The 16,728-nt window shown below is 43.4% G+C and overlaps 1 protein-coding gene across 2 annotated transcripts in view; it reads right to left on the bottom strand.

Moving 5' to 3' along the window:
* Positions 1-16,728, bottom strand: part of Adamts17 (ADAM metallopeptidase with thrombospondin type 1 motif 17) — a 147,824-nt gene that overhangs the window by 69,472 nt on the left and 61,624 nt on the right. For both annotated transcript variants that reach the window (XM_070043144.1, XM_070043145.1), the window contains exons 8-9: positions 15,065-15,170; positions 125-265 (exon numbers count right to left, since the gene is read on the bottom strand). In XM_070043144.1, coding sequence (XP_069899245.1) covers positions 125-265; positions 15,065-15,170 — 247 coding nt within the window. The remainder of the gene's footprint in view (positions 1-124; positions 266-15,064; positions 15,171-16,728) is intronic.

Genomic DNA, 16,728 nt, shown 5'->3' with positions numbered 1-16,728 from the left:
TCTGCAGCTTCTCAGAATTCATCAAGCAATTCTCTCCTTCTCACCCTTGCTGAGGTGCCAGTCCTTTGGTCTTTTGGGAGAACCTTCTATGGTACGGATGCTGGAGAATGGTCCCAGGACTTACTTGAGGAAGTTTTCCAGGTCATCTCGACTGCAGGAGGACCAGGAGAGGTCACTGGGGTTCCGGCCTTTCACCCATTCACCGGACATGATGTGGGACCGGCCAGCACAGGATGAGTGGTCATCGTCGTGGTTCATCCCCAAGCTATCCAAAAGAGGAAGAGAAAATGATGTTAAGCTATGGGTATCTTACTTCTGGGTCCAGTCAAGTGAACCATGCACACTTAAGTCTTACACAGAGAGAGGGAGAGAGGGCGCTAGTAGTTCTCACAGAGCAGACCACAACCACCATAAGGATTACAGGCCACAACCGCAGCCTTTTTTGCTTTGTTTTTCAGATAAGGTCTTATTCACAGTCTGTCTATATCAATGATGTGAAGCACTTAGGGGAAGAAATGAATGGCTTCAGAAAGCCTCAGCTTCAGGGATTCTGAGCTGGTTCCTTGGAGGTAATCTTCTGAGACTATATAGAGGGTTTACCTGTCCCCCAAACCTTCCATCATAGAAAATCCTTTCTCCTGGTCCAGCCTCAAATAATGAAGGGCTCAATAGTTAAATGCAGTGTGAATAACACTTTATGTGTTACCAAATTTGCACAACTGCACACAGCTTTGTCTTACTTTCAGAAATGGTTCAATTCCTTTGGAGCTCCTTTGGGTGGTAGCCCTCCCCTCCTCCCTCCCCGAAGTTCTCTAAAACCTCTTTCCCTACTTGGCCAAACAACTGGATCAAGACTACAGACAGCTCTTGCCTGAGGTGGTGAGGGAGACCTCTTCAAAACTGGGCCACAATGCTATGGAGGATCAACATACCCACTAATTGTTCTAACTTCACAATTGGACAAACTACCTCCATCTCCTAAATGGCCACCATCTGCAATTTTCAAACAAGGATGTTGCTTGGGGAAAAAAGAAAAACACAAACACAATCGGAGACAGCCAAGCGCAAATAATAGTCTTACCACGGGTGCAGGAAAATTACACTTGGGGACACTTTCACGTTTTCTTTGGTGGTCAAATAGGTTATAAAATGGAAGGGGCTCCTCTCACTATCAGACTCCTGGCTAAGACTCCCCCCCCCAAGAGTGTCACAGGATGGTCCCCAAAGTTAGAACAGATGATAGTGTCACCAACATCTCAACCCTCCTCCTTTAGGCAGACAGACCCATGAGGGGCATGAGGCATTCAGTGAGCGCTTGACTCTGCCAGCCCTCAGAGAAGGACCTCCCAAAGGAATGTTCCAGTCAGCCAGACCAGCCAAGAGTGGGATTCTTAGCTTTCTGGAGTTCGTCTCTACTAGAGATCGTGCTTGATCTGGCTTTTAATGGTCAATGCTAACAAAGTGCCTCATAAACTCACAGTCTGATGAACTAGCATTGGCTTGAAAGACTTGGTACTTGAGGTTTATATAAACTACTGTTTAGATTATTTTTAGTTTAAATTAAAGATTACTTGACTGAAAAATTCCATGTTATTTTAGGTTCATGTCCCAGGATATCTATTATTTCTGGCAACATTCTAGTTAACAAAACCACAAGGCATTAAGTCCACATAGTAATTTTTTTAACTCTAAATAACTGTGGGGCTGAGGGCACTGATGGGTATTCTATCCCATCTACTTAGGCAATATCAGACACAATAATGCCTTGATGGCTTTGAGTTTTTACCTTCAAACAACATACTGCATTTGCACTGGGAAAGCCCAAGTATACTCTAGGGGAAGTTCTGAAGGGACTCTCATGATGCTTCAACTCTCCTAGCTTTGTCCCAGACCTTAGAGGCTGCAGGAGATGGCTATGAGCTAGACTTGGGACCTACGGCTGCCATGTTGGAAGGTTCAGTTTACTTGACTCTCTCAGGAGCTCTGAGATTCTGATGGCAAGCACAGGAGTCAGGACCCAGCTCTACCCAAAGGAGTCCTAGCTGAGTCTGCTAAGGGAATGTTTGGGGTCGCACAAAGAACCTGAAGAAATGGTTCCCATGAAGATAGACCCTTTTATGGGAAGATGGGATTTGGCTGCTGCTCCACATCTGGGGAGCTTATTCAACAGATGTTATCGATAATCACAGTTCTTTCTAGAAATTGTCAGACAGGTTTGTATAGGAGTTGTCAATGAACATAATAATACTGTGACAGTTCCACACATGGCTACAGTGTACCTTAATCAAATTCACCCCCTTTAAGACTCAGGCCTAGAATCCTAGCTACACAGGAGGCTGAGATCTGAGGATCATGGTTAGAAGCCAGCCAGGGCATTTAACTTCCCATCTTTTAAAAACAGTTTTTAACGAATTTCCTTATTCTAATTATTTTTATTTTAAAACATATATATCACACTGGATCTGTGTGTGTGTGTGTGTGTGTGTGTGTGTGTGTGTGTGTGTGTGTGTGTGTGTGTGTGTGTGTGTGTGTGTGTGTGTGTGTGTGTGTGTGTGTGTGTGTGTGTGTGTGTGTGTGTGTGTGTGTGTGTGTGTGTGTGTGTGTGTGTGTGTGTGTGTCCATACTGGGCCTTAAACTCAGGACCCTTAGTTTTTTTGCTTCAGTGCTCTCCACTACTTAAGCCATAGCTCCATTTCCAGTTTTTTTTTTTTTCTGGTTAATTGAAGAGTCTCACAGACTTTCTTGCCCATGCTGACTTCGAACCATGATCTTCAGATTTTATCCTCCTAAGTAGTTGGAATTATAGGCATGAGCCACCAACACATAACTCAGATCATTTTTAATTGCACCTAGTCTTAGCAGCCAACATTCTTAGCAGCTGAGATCTAACAAGCTTTGCACTCACAAACAATAGTTAACTGCTATATTTCTCAGGGAGAGTAGTCTTCTCAGCCAATAGAACAGGCTTGTGGCACTCATTACTCAGTAGCCAGAAATAATTTCACAGTAGAGATTAAAATTCCAAGGAGTATAAGAGAAAAATATCTCCCCTCCTTGTCACCAGTCCTACTAGGGCCAGCCTGTCCAATGGCTACTGGAATTCATGGCCTCTGGGTTTCTTTCCATTCAAAGGCCAGTGCAGATGAGGGGATTAGCTGTCTTTTCAGGAGGGGCTACAGCTGAGAGAGAACCTGCTGCTTCTCAAAGTTCAAAGACCCCTCAGGAACATCAAAGGGCACAGGATGCTCCGGGCAGTAGAAATCTTAAGGATGGGCTGTTTCCTGCTCCTAATGAGCACTACCTACTTCTTTCCCTTAAAAGCACACATCAGGAGGGGTTTTATTGCCTAATTATTTACAGTCTGTCTTTTCCATCCTGCTAGAGGTGTATGGAAGGGGTGGGGATAGGAGTGCATAATCCACCCTCCTCCTGGGACTGAGAGATGCTCAGGGCAGGAAGAAACTCTGTACAACTCCAAAACAGCCAGCAGCCCAGTGCCTCTGGCCACGGGGAGCTCCTTCCCACTCCAAGGCCCCACAGAGGTCTCTGCCTCACTAAAGCAGCTCGAAATCCTTGAGGGATCCCTCCAGTTTGGCTCTTGACCACCCCAGTCTTTGTTGTCTACAACTCTCAGGGCATTGCTTGAAGACAAGACTTGTCATTCTTAACTCATCACGCTTACTTCCACATTCCAGAAATTTCCAACTGCCTGGAGTGGGGCTAACCACATAAGAGAGGCTAATACATGTCTGTAAATGGATGGAACTCATGGACCAACAAAATCAAAGCAGCCTGATTATGGGACTATTCAAGAACTTCTCTTGGAAGGTTTTACCCTCATGGATGATGGTCTTCTTATATTCTTTAGGTGGCCAAGTGTACCTGCAAGCAACATCTGAATGCATAATAAATCTGAAGTCAGCAGTCACATCTACTACCAGCAACAATTCCAGTGGTGATTCTGGCAGGCCATTGGGACTCAAACACAGTGTATATCCTACTAATGCAACTGACCAGACAGAACTTCAAAGGCAAATTCTAGAATTACAACACCAAGACCAGATTTCTATAAGGTTCTGATTTTTCAAATGTGGTTAAATGGTGGAGATCTTCTAGAATGTTCTCAAAAACACTGAAGCCTGGCTCCCATGACCAGAGATTCTGATTTCATTTGTCTGAGGCATGATATCAGGACCTGGCTCCCATGACCAGAGACTCTGATTTCATTTGTCTGAGGTATGACCTCAGGACCTGGATTTTTTAAGATCTCCCTGGGGATTCTAACATTCATTAAAGTTTTTTGGGTTTTTGAGTGTGTGTGTGTGTGTGTGTGTGTGTGTGTGTGTGTGTGTGTGTGTGTGTGTGTGTGTGTGTGTGTGTGTGTGTGTGTGTGTGTGTGTGTGTGTGTGTGTGTGTGTGTGTGTGTTGTGTCATGGGACTTCAACTCAGGACCTGGGCCCTGTCCCTGAGCTCTTTTGCTCAAGGCTAACACTCTACCACTTTGAGCCACAGTACCACTTCTGGTTTTCTGCTTGTTAATTGGAGATTAGAGTCTCATAGACTTTCCTGCCTGGGCTGGCTTTGAGCCTCGATTCTCAGATCTCAGCCTCCTGAGTAGTTAGGATTACTGGCATGAACCACTAGCACCCAGTAACCCACCCATTAAAGTCTGAAGACCTTTGTCACATATATCAGAAGCACTCAAACTTCAGCATATGTGGGGTTGTTAAAACTCGATTCTTGTATCTGTATATACTCAAAATACAAGGCCCAAGCATTTCATCCATACAGTCCTCTCTGATAGTGAATAATAGTCTAAGGAACAAATTTTAGAAGCAATAATTGCCTGATTGCTCAATGAATAGATGTAGTCATGTATTTAGGACCCAATGTGATGATGCATTATCCAGTAAGTTCATTTTAGCAAGCCCATCATGGTCGGAACATGTTTACATGCCCCTCAATGGCAATATAATCATATGGAATCAACTCATATGTATGGTCCCTGGGGGGGGGCACTGGTTTGTAAGTCAATCTAAAGTAACCTGGGATTCTATAAACCCATTTCCCTAACACAAAGGAGCTGCTAGTTGCTACTTGTGTGTGCATGTGTGTAGTGTATGTGTATGAGGGGTCTTGGAGTTGTCCCATCTCTTTTTGTTGAGGACTGGCACTCTCCCATTTGAACCATAACTCCATTTCTAGCTTTTCCTGGCTAATTGAAGGTAAGAGTCTCATGGGCTTTCTTGCCCAGTCTGGCTTCAAACCAGGATCCTCAGATCGCAACTTAAATAGCTACGATTACAGGTATGAGCCAGTGGCACCTAGCTATAAGTTGCTTTTGAATTTCAATGTAGCAGTCTTTGGGAGCCATGTTATTGGTATTTTTTCTCTCTGTCTCTATCATTCTTTCTCTCTCCCCTACCCCTCGGGCTCTTTTAAAAGTAATGCTTTTTATCTTTACAAAAAAAAACAACCCTCAAAAACCCAAAACCAAACTTCACTTCCTGTCGTATAAATGACAGCTTCTTGCAATAATCACTACTGCTTAACTGACATTCAATTTACAGGATAAAAATATATTCTTTTGGCTGACTTAATGGTTGTGTACACAACTTGTCCTCAAACCTGCTCTGAATTTTGGCTCAAAGCAACTATCGTGTTCTGAGTATGGAATGTGGTTTCAGGTTGAGCCAAGTCTTGCATAAGCGATAATTGGTATTTTTACAAGCAGCAACTTTGTAGTTGATAATAGGTTCTTAAAACAGGAAGAGAGGCCCTGCACACAAAATCGAAACAGAGATATTAAAGGTGTTCCAGACAAAAAGCCTCTGAGGGTCGATAAACGGTGGTTCCATTTACCTACCTTCCAGAATGTGCTGCCCCCCGGGAGAATGAAACAAAGGAGAGGTGTCCCATTCTCTGCAGTCCCCCCTCCCCCTTCCCAGCATCTTTCCATCATCCTATTCTCCCAGGTCTCATAGCCACTTGTAGCCCAGCCCCTGCAGGTCTCCAATTCTTTCCCAGAGTAAAACAGGGATAAAGGTTAGCAAGGGCACAGAGCTGTCCCCGCTTTCAATACTTGTTGATAGGTAACTACCAAGTTCGGCAATCTTGACAGAGCAGATTCGCTGATCTGCAAAAAGAGCTGTCAGCTGAGTGGCCTGGCCTTAGGTGTTTGTCTATAGCTACCCCTCTTCCCTCTCCCTGCAAGGCCAAAAGAGTTTCCTTCCATTCCAGGTAGGACCCAAACAAGGTCTCATGAAACTAAAGGAATGATTCATCTACCAGCACCAGGCTTCTCTACTTCTGATCTTCAGAGGAATCTTAAGTTTTCAAGGAAAAGAAAGCCAATGCATAATGGTAACTGAGTCACAGAGCAATGGTGGACCTGGTGAGGGATGTGTGCTGGACATGATGGAGACTCTACATTTCAAAGTGAATCTATGTGGCTTGGTCAACTCTGTCCATTTGTTACTTTTTTTTAAATTGTTATTGTCAAGGTGATGTCCAGAGGGGTTACAGTTATGTAAGTCGGATAAAGAATACATTTCTTTTTGGACAATGTCACTCCTTCCATTGCTCTCTCCCAGTTTTTCCTCTCCTGTCCCCACCCACAAGTTGTATAGTTCATTTTCAACATAGTCTCTAGTGAGTATCACTGCTGCATCTGTTCACCCTTTGTACTACCCTCCCTTACGCTCCCAAAGACAGATAAATAAAAAAAAAAGACAAAAGGAAATGTTTCAGAAATGAAACTAGCAACAAAGAAAGAAGAAAGACCCCTCATTTCAACTTCCCTGGAGTTCATTTTGATAAATATTATTTTGTATGGTCAGATGCATATAGTCACTAGGTTGTTTTTTTTTTTTTTCTTTTTGCTTAGTCATGGGACCTGAACTCTGGGCCTAAGCACTGTCCCTCAACTCTTCAGCTCAAGGCTAGCACTCTATCACTAGAGTCACAGTGCCAGTTCTGGCTTTTTCTGCTTATGTGGTGCTAAGTAATTGATCCCAGGGCCTCATGCATGCAAGGCAAGCACTCTACCACTGAGCCACCTTCCCAGCCCCGTCACTTGGTTCTTGATCCCCACCCCACCCCCAAAACTGCCAGCTTGGTTTGAGTCATTCCCAAATAGTATCACTGCTAACTTAAGCTTGAGGTGTGGGACATCTCTGTCTACATGAGTGGGGCCCCAAGAACAGGGAACATGGTGACCCTGCTTGTTGCTTGGGAAGAGTTCCTTCACCTTCTTTACACTCCAGCCCCAAGACACATGGATCCTCTACTATGACATAAGTGTGTCAACATTTGGTTTGGCAGCCAAAGCTTTTCTAATGTCCCAAGAAACTATAAAAAAGATTAACCCAACAGTCCAAATAAGGTAAAATGCAATGGACCACAGACATATGATTGGTCTTCCAGCCCAGTTGCTAGGAACGTGAGGGCAATCAGCTAACTGCTGCACACAGGTATGAACCTTCTTTATGTTGTCATTTCTTCCTGAGTCCAAGGATCTCAGCTTTCAGTTGCTGTGGCAGAATACCTGAGACTGGCTAATATATAAAAAGTCAAGGTTTACTTAGGCTTATGGTTCTGGAGACTAGGAAGTTCAAGAGACGTTGTATCTTGTCAGTTTCTGGTAAGGGCCTCTAGCTGTTTCAACACATAGTAAAAGAATGAAAGTATGCACATGCAAAATAGAGAAAAGGGTCACAGCTAACCCATCCATGAGAAAGGCATTAATCTATTCACAAAGAGTCTACCCAATGTCACAAGCACCTCCAGCTAGGCTCCACCCTCAAATGCTGCTACTGAATTCATGTTCAACCTGAGTTTGGGTCAGGACAAATCGTATTTAAATCACAGCACCTGGTATCTAGCAGGGTGCTTCATTCACTAACAGTTCCTGTGAGTTATCCTGTAGACTTAAGGATCACATTTTTTGTTCTCCACACTTGTTCTAAATGATTCTTTAACCACAGTGAGTCTGAACCATCTCTAGGTAAGAGGCAGAGAACTATGAAATCTCCAAGAACAGTAAAGCCTCACTCCTATCCTCCTTCAGAAAAAGAGGACTCTTGGGAAGCATCAAAAGTGTCCAATAGTAGCATTTGAGCCTCCAGTCTTCAAGTCCTCTCTTTTATGTCATGGATACCAAACCAGGTCCCAGGGCAACTCCGATTCCTTTCCAAAAGCCAGTGAGTACCACTGCGTAAGGGTGAGGAAACAGTTTTCTATGCTGACAGAAACTTCAGACATTGACAAACTGGAACATAAAGAAGGAGACTGATCTAATGATGGCAGGGAATGAAGACTGATGATTCTCACTGATGGTGATTTTGACAAAGGATGTAAAATAGTCAAACAGTCCAGCACAAAGGCAGGCCTCTATCAATGTTCCTATCTTAGAGAGGAAAGGACAACAGGATGGTAGCTGCTCACAGTGAAGATAGTCTTCAAAGCCAGCTGTGTATGGCAATGAAAATACTTTTTGAAAAGACAACAGATGCCTATATTATACCGGCAGAAATAATAACGTATTAGTATGAAGCATGGCCCAGACATCTAAACATCTGGATTTTCAGAAGATTCTGGCAGTATTACCTCTTTCCTTTCCCTGTCTCTTAATTTGAAAATTAAACTAGAGATTCACCAGAGAGTTGAGACCAACACAGTTAAAGTCCAGCAAACCTTTCACTCAGCTTCCCCTCAATAGCAACACCAAGCATAATTACACCATAATGTCAAAATCTGAATTTTGACACTGGTACAATTCACGGGACTTGCTTTGATAGGTATCTAGTTAAGATTTATACTTTGTTTTTCAATTTAGAAAGCTTTAAATCTTCTAACACTCAATATGGTATTAGCTGAACTTATATGTAGATGTTCTTTAAGAGGATTTTCCTGGATGTTCTAGGTGAGCAATAGTTTTAATCACAAATATAAGACAAATATACTGATGTTTTTTCTATATCAACTAATGTAATTTTGTGCTTCTTTAGCTTGCAGATGTGGTGTTTCATAGTCACTAATGTTTGGATTGGATATTGAACCATCCTTGCATAACCATCCTGGAATAAATCCTACCTGGCCATAGTAGGTGGTGGTGGGTGGTGGTGGTGGGTGGTGGTGGGTGGTGGTGGTGGTGGTGGTGGTGGTGGTGGTGTGTGTGTGTGTGTGTGTGTGTGTGTGTGTGTATGTGTGTGTGTGTGTGTGTGTGTGTTCACACACCACACAGGATAATAAACCTCTTTTGTTCTAACGCTAATCTATTGGCAGTAGCTGCCTACAGAGTTCAGAAGATCTTAGCAGTAAAGATTCCTGGGATCAATTAGTTATGTCACTCAATATAGTACAACTAGGATATAAAGACAGACATGTTTGTTGGCAGTAACTGAAATCTTTTCAAACACTTTGCTATTAATCCATGCTTATGTACTCTGTACATTTGCATCTAGTTGACCTGGAACTTAACCTCCATTAAATACTATCTGCAAAGCTGTATGGCATATGGTGAGAGCTTTTCCTTTAACACTGGCAAAGCCCTACCTCTGTCCCTTCTAATGAGAGTGTCACTGAACTTGATTTTCCTCTATATAGAAGGTCAAGACTAGCTGGGTGCCAGTGACTCACAGCTGTAATTCTAGTTCATAAGCAGCTGAGATCTGAGGATCTTGGTTCAAAGACAGCCTGGGCAGCAAAGTTCATGAGACTCTGTTCTCCAATTTAATCACTCAAAAGCCAGATATGGAGCTGTGGCTCAAGTGGTAGAGCACCATCCTTGAGAGAAAATGCTCAAGGACATTTCCTGGGCCCTGAATTCAAGCCCCAATACGCGCATGTGCACACGCACACACACACACACACACTACTAATACTAATACTACTAAAACAATAGGTTAAGGATAAGTCAAAATCATACCTTACTGCATTTAGTCACTTGCCCCAGTGGTCCAAACTTTGCATACTCTAAATTTTCAAGCACTATTCTCCCTCTCATATTTGTTCACCTCAGTGTCTCTGAGCATGTACCCCATCCTTGTCATGACTAAAGTTCTTGATCAAGCAGTGATTCTGGTGAGCAGACAGAAAGTATCTCTCCCAGAAAGACACTGCTCCATTAATTAGCATCCATTGAGTAAATTTGTCTCCAACAGTTAAAAATTCATTTACCTGCAATAGTGTCCAGATCACAGCTCACATAATTCTCATTTGGACTGCTAGAGTATTTTAGAGAGCTTGAGGAAATTTACATTCCCTGTCTTGGCACAATCCTTGGATGATTTCTAAAACTGCCTCTTATTTCCAAGAGGTCACAAATTGTGTTTGATGAGCCATTCTGGAATCACTCCTACAAGTGATATTAATAATGTAAGCCTAGAATGTATGCATTGTCTCATTTCCCTTTTGTAAGATAGCCTTGGCCCATTTTCAGTCTTCAGCACTTTGCTTTTCTTCATTGCTCCTTCACAAGAACCCACATGGTCTGACACTATCATGTGGAAGTTTTGTGGGTTTTTTTGTTTTGTTTTTCAATCTGAGCTGAATGCATTTGGTGCAAGGCATATTGTACACCTTTGGCTGCATGAAAAAGATAAGACGAGGAGTAAGTCAAGACCAATATAGCATGTCCAGTGACAAGATGGAGAGTCAATAAAGCACTATGTCTTAAATTATAAGGGCATGGGCTGGTTCTTCAAAATACAATGTGTTCTTTATATCAAAATGTATCTAAGAATACCCTTTACGAATCTCCAAGTTTGAAAATAGGAACTCTGGGGGCTCTTGATCTTTCCACTTTGTTTTTGTTTTTGTTTTTTTTTGGGGGTCCAGTCGTGGGGCCTGAACTCTGGGCCTGGGCGCTGTCCCTCAGCTCTTCAGCTCAAGGCTAGCACTCTACCACTTGAGCCAGAGCTCCACTTCCAGCTTTTTTCTTTTTGCTTATGTGGTGCTGAGGAATAGAACCCAGGGCCTCATGCATGCAAGACAAGCACTCTACCACTGAGCCACCTTCCCAGCCCTGATCTGTCCACTTTGGGAAGCAGCCCCCATGGCTTCCCTTCCTGACTCCCCTTACAAACAGAAAATACCTTTGTAATCATATTGTAGGACCTGAGATATGCACAAGACCCACTGATGATGAGCATCAGACAGTTCCCAGGCTCTACCTCCAAGGGAGGACCAGCTTCTTTGGACATATGATTCATGTGAGATCCTCAAATCTCAGTCTCCTGAGTAGCTAGGACTATAGCCATGAGCCTAGCTATCCTTCAGGATTACTCTTGGGCTGGTAAGGCCTTGTGAGCTGACTGAGAAGGATGAGGCTCAGGGAGCCAGGGAAGAACCTGTTGGAAAATCCTATGCTGGAACCAGACCCAATGCATCATACCCTTGCTGGGAGAAGGCATTCCTTCTCTGTCACTCTACTCAAGGCCAATTCTTGAGCAGACCCAACTACTCTAAATCCAGCTGGAACACAAATATACTCCTTCTGCTCCAAAATTTCTAACCAGTTGTGACATTACCAGAAATTCTCTCTGTACAGTACTTTCCCCATAAGTCTTGCCCCGAAGACACTTGGGGCAAGAATGGCCACTGCCCTATCAGCTTGCAGGCTACCTACCTGCCTATAACTGTCCTATATTGCCCCCTACACCCTGCACTCTGCAGGATGGCTTTCTTAACCAAAATCACAGACAAACATTTCCATGCTTCACACATCTGGATTAAGACTTGCCTTCCTTCCTGTTCTGGGACTGAGACAATTCCTTTTCATTTGAACTATGTCGACTCCAGTTAAGAGAACATCCCCCCTCTTCTTACCACTCCTCCTCCCTCTGCTTCAGATGCTCATCTTTCCCCTGCCCGTAAGCCCAGAGATCAGATCCCTTCCTGTTCTGAGCTGCACGCCAGGCAAGTGTGTCCTCAGGCACATGGTCATCGCGACATCCCATGTCCTCACCTCACCTTTCCCCAGTGCACTGAGCCAACTCATCCTCTAAGCAGCAACCCACAGCAGTCCTTCCCAGGCTCTCCCACAGCCTGAAGCAGGACCTGCAGTCCCTCCAGTGACTATCTACAGGCAAGAGGGAATCTCTACTCCTACACCAGGGTAGAGCACCCCAAAGTGTCAATCTCATCAGACTCATGGGCATAAGGTAAGTAGATAAGCTGCTCATAGATAAGTAGCAGAAGAGCTCAGGTGCAGAGGCATGCACCCAGCCATTAGAAATGGAAGGACCTGGAAAAAAATCATGTTAAGTGAATTAAGTCAGGCCCAGAGAGACAAAGGATACATGTTTTCTCTCATATGCAGAACCTTATAAATATATAAGCAAATACTTCAGGGTGGTATCCAAGTGTACATAAATACATTAACCAACATATGGTAGATTCAGAGGAAAATTCAAACCATGTAATTCCTTAGAAAGGCTAACTCACAGTCCAACAAAATAAACACCAGGAAATGGGTACTCAAACTGAGGGAGTGAAGGGGTAGGGGTAGGTGGGCCCAAGGGAAAAAGGGCAGATGAATGAAGAGAGAAAGGGGAAAATGCAGTCATAAAGTTCAATTCATTTCCTACAAAAAAATTAAGAAAATAGAGGGAGTGGTGAGGTTGGGAGGGCTGGGAGAGAAGCATGAAAAGAGTGACACTGATCAAGATGCACTGTATTCATAAACTGCTTTGTTGTTGTACAACTACTCATTTTTGTTTAAAATAAAAAAGGATGTTTCTTATAAGCACTGACATCAAGGGACCAGTAGGTGAAACTTGTGGCAACTTTCTTAATGTATGCTAAGGGTTGAATAGTGCCGCTCTACTAGAAAACACAACTGGTTTACAGGTCTTTTTTTTTTTCTTTCATCTATAAAGAAGTTTGGCCCTTGGCATTGGTGAGGCTGTAGGTCTTATCTTTTTCAAGCAGTTTGTGTAGACTGCCTGAGCAAGGGTGACCAGAGAGAGGCCTGTGGATAAAAGGATGTGGCTTCAAACTCTGGAATCTGTTCCCAGCATTTGCTATTATTCAGAGACAACACAGTTCCTAGGGCAAACTGTAATTGCCAGACTAGGGGCAGGGACAAATGCTGGCAGGATTTATTGGCTCTGATTAACAATAAGGTGTTTATGTAGGTAATTAGAGCTCAATAGTAAGCTAGAAAGAGCCCTCCAGGAAATTCTAAACAGAGTATAGATGGAGGGTATTAAGACCTATCAGAACTACATAATCATACAGGTCATGCGGAGAAAACAGCCTTGGTATTCTTCAGGTCTAAGAAAGACCTCTACACAGTGCATGCATGTGCTATGGTACTGGATGCTGCTGGAGCATACTGTCATTTACATAACTACAACACAAACCATCTTATTTAAATGGATTCTTTCAAAGACCCATAAAAACCTGGGTATTGGTGAAGATTTTGACAGTTCTGCATTCTTACTACAATTAGGGAGCTCATTCCTAGGCAACTATAATCATTGGGCTGGGTCCTTTGATAATCAACCAGAAGACGCCCACCAAAATCATTGTCATATATGTTTTTTTTCCCTAGTAAGTAGCTGTCTGGTACCAATTTTGTTGAATCAATGCAGAGATATTAATATAAATATGATGACATTTAATTTTTGAAAAAGACTATAAAGCCAGGTGCCAATGGCTCAAGCCTGTAATCACAGCTACTAGGGAGGCCTGAGAGCTGAAGACAGAAGTTCAAAGCTAGCCTGGACAGGAAAGTCCATGTGACTCTTATCTCCAGTTAGCCACCAAAATTACAGACATGAAGGTATGGCTCAAGTGGTAGAGCACCAACCTTGAGAGAAATAAACCAAGGGACAGGGCCCAGGTTCTGAGTTCAAGCCCCAAAACTGGCACAAAAAACAAATAGAAAACGTATGGACAAAGGGCTATTTTGTAAATAGTGTCAAGATGAAACAATAGGGCACTGAGAGACAACCACTCCTGTCCTCTTGCCGATGCTAAGTCAACTTCTCTACGTAACATGCACACAGAATTGTGTTCCCCATCTCTACCCATATCACAATGTACAACCGGTCTACCAAACCCTCTGCTGGGGTGGAACACAACACAGTGGGACCAGATAAACACACTACAACACAAAGTAAAGCTCATGTTTTCACACTCCATCCAGGGCATTGGCTTTCCCCTTGCAAAAGCTGAGTCTGAAGAGTGAAGGCCCCAGGCATCTTCCCGTGCAGGTCATTAGAAAAACTTTATAGCATTTTCCCCAAGAACTAGATTTCCCTTTAATGATGTTTTGTATGATCCATATAAATGCTCCCACTGTTTTTGCATGCTCTTGGCTCCTCAATTTAATTTTTTAAGTTCTTACACAATCATATCACAGTTCTGCCTTCAAAGAAACATAAAACAGACATCCACTCCAAGAGAAAGAATAAACTTTCAGGCAACAGTTATAGTCAGCTGACTTTCTACCCCTTGGGAGGAGGGCTTCCTGCAGGTGATTGAAACCTTGGGTCAGTCCCTCAAACCTTCTGACCCTCTGTTTCCTCCTCTAGAAATAGCAGAGGCTGCCTCAGTTTATCTATAGCACATCCTTGAGCTCTAAGGTTCTTAAGAGTTATTTCATCTATGCACAAAGGAAGTCACGGTTAATTCTCTTAAAACCCTGAATCCTGCAACCAAGAAAGTCTGACTTTGAAACTGGTTAAAAAGAAAACAGAAAGCCAATGGGCCTCAAGACAAATCCGTGATGTGAATGCTATCTGTAGAATGTACAGAAGGTCATGCTGCCACAGGAAAATAACACACCCAGAAAAGTCCTCTTCCCTCCACAGTCCTGGAGTGAAAGAATAAACATAAAACGCAAACAAGCATGTTAACATTCAAGGCAAGCCTGTGAGGTAACCTCCTGAGACCCCTGCAGGGCTGGTTCTCTGCTGAACTGGCTAGGCTCTTTATGGGAGAAACAGCAAAAGCTACCAGTTAGCACTGTTACAGAACTTCCAGAATTCAAGTTTTTTTTTAAAAGTGTTCACAAATGAATTTAAAGGACAGAACAACAGAGTCTGATACTTACTTGTGGCCCAGCTCATGAGCGATGGTAAAGGCCAGATTGAGCCCATTGTCTTCGGCAAGCACACATTTCCTCTTAGAGCTGCACACACCTCCTAAGTAAGCAATTCCTGCAGCAGAGACACAAAACACATCCTCTTCAGAACAGGGAGGCCCTGATCTCCCTGCATGTCCATGTGGGTAGCTCACACACGATCAAGAGAGGATGAAAGTGAGGACAACCTAGGAATAAACTCAACCAAAGAGGAAAATGAGCACTGTAATGAAAACTACAGCCAGGTGCCAGTGGCTCATGCCTGTAATACTAGCTACTCAGGAGGCCAAGATCTGAAGATGATGGTTCAAAGCCAGCTTGGGCAGATACATGTATGAGACTATTATCTCTGATTAACCACCAAAAAGCCAGAAGTGGAGGTGTGACTCAAGTGATGAGAGCCAACTTGGAGTGAAAACAAGCTAAGCAAGAATGCAAAGATCTGAGTTCAAACCCCAGTACTGGCACCAAAAAAAAAAAAGAGCCAGGAGCATAAATCAGTGGTGAAGGCCTGGGTTCCATCCCTAGCACCAAAAAGAAAAATGAAACTAATGCAGAGCTCAGCCACACACAAGGTCTGCCTTCTCCTAAGTTCAGGGGCCCCTGTGTGAAGTAGAGGAAGCTCACAAGAAAAGCTCTGCAGGGAGGTATAGTTCTGGGCTACCAGGGCGAGTTGGCTTACATTCTGTACCATATGCCAATTTTTACTTGAAAACATGCAACATACTTAGCCAAGGTTAAAGAATTACAAAAAAAAAAATCAATTTTTTTTTTTTTTTTTTTGGCACATATCACAAGGCAGCAATGCAGACTCTGGAAGGAATCCAAGCACAAACCAGAAAGGACACGATCTGGCTCCACAGTGCCTTCAAGGTCATCATTCTGGTTTTGTTTAAAAACACTTTGTGGGCTGCTGCTGAAATTCCAGCAGTGAGAAAGTGGACTGCTGCTACATAGCCCCAGTGGTATGCACATGCAGCATGGGAGCGCGCACATACACGTGCGCACACACGCATACGTGCACACTCAGACCCACCCAGCCCAGGCCAGACCACAGTATCTCTGGGTCAATGACTCAATTAAAAATGATCAGATGTGACTGCCGTGGAAGGAGACATAATATTGGCCAGATGTGCTGAGCTTGCTGTCCTGAGTGTGCACGCCGTGGTCTCTGTTGCTGAACCAGCAGACCTGAAATGCCACACAAACATTTCCCCTGGCCCCAGCTGCTCTCTGCATCCAGAATAGGCAGGCCTGACTTTCCACTCTAATTAGGGAGTAGGCAATGCTTGGGCAAGAGCAAGCATAGAGCCTTCCAATAATCGTATTTTAATTTTTCCAAGGTGCGGAGGATTTTTCAAACTAGAAAACAAAGAAGATCAGTTTTATTCATAAGAATTGTTCTTATACAAAGGTGGATGAAGGGCTACTGCTCTTAATGACTGATTCCAATCATGACCAGCCTGGTCATAAAACTGAGCAAGGGTAAACATATAAAAGAAAATGGCCCTTGATAATCAAGCATAAAAACAGTGTGAGTTTATGAGCGATGGTGTGAAAATACTTCAAGGATGCAAAACAAAGTCTGGATGAACTCCCAGGTTGTTATAAAAAGTAATCACTATGGGGAAATA

Source organism: Dipodomys merriami, unplaced genomic scaffold (assembly GCF_024711535.1).
Source record: "Dipodomys merriami isolate MVZ:Mamm:240054 unplaced genomic scaffold, mDipMer1.0.p SCAF_33, whole genome shotgun sequence".
Taxonomy (NCBI): domain Eukaryota; kingdom Metazoa; phylum Chordata; class Mammalia; order Rodentia; family Heteromyidae; genus Dipodomys; species Dipodomys merriami.
This window is presented reverse-complemented; position numbering and strand designations above follow the sequence as displayed.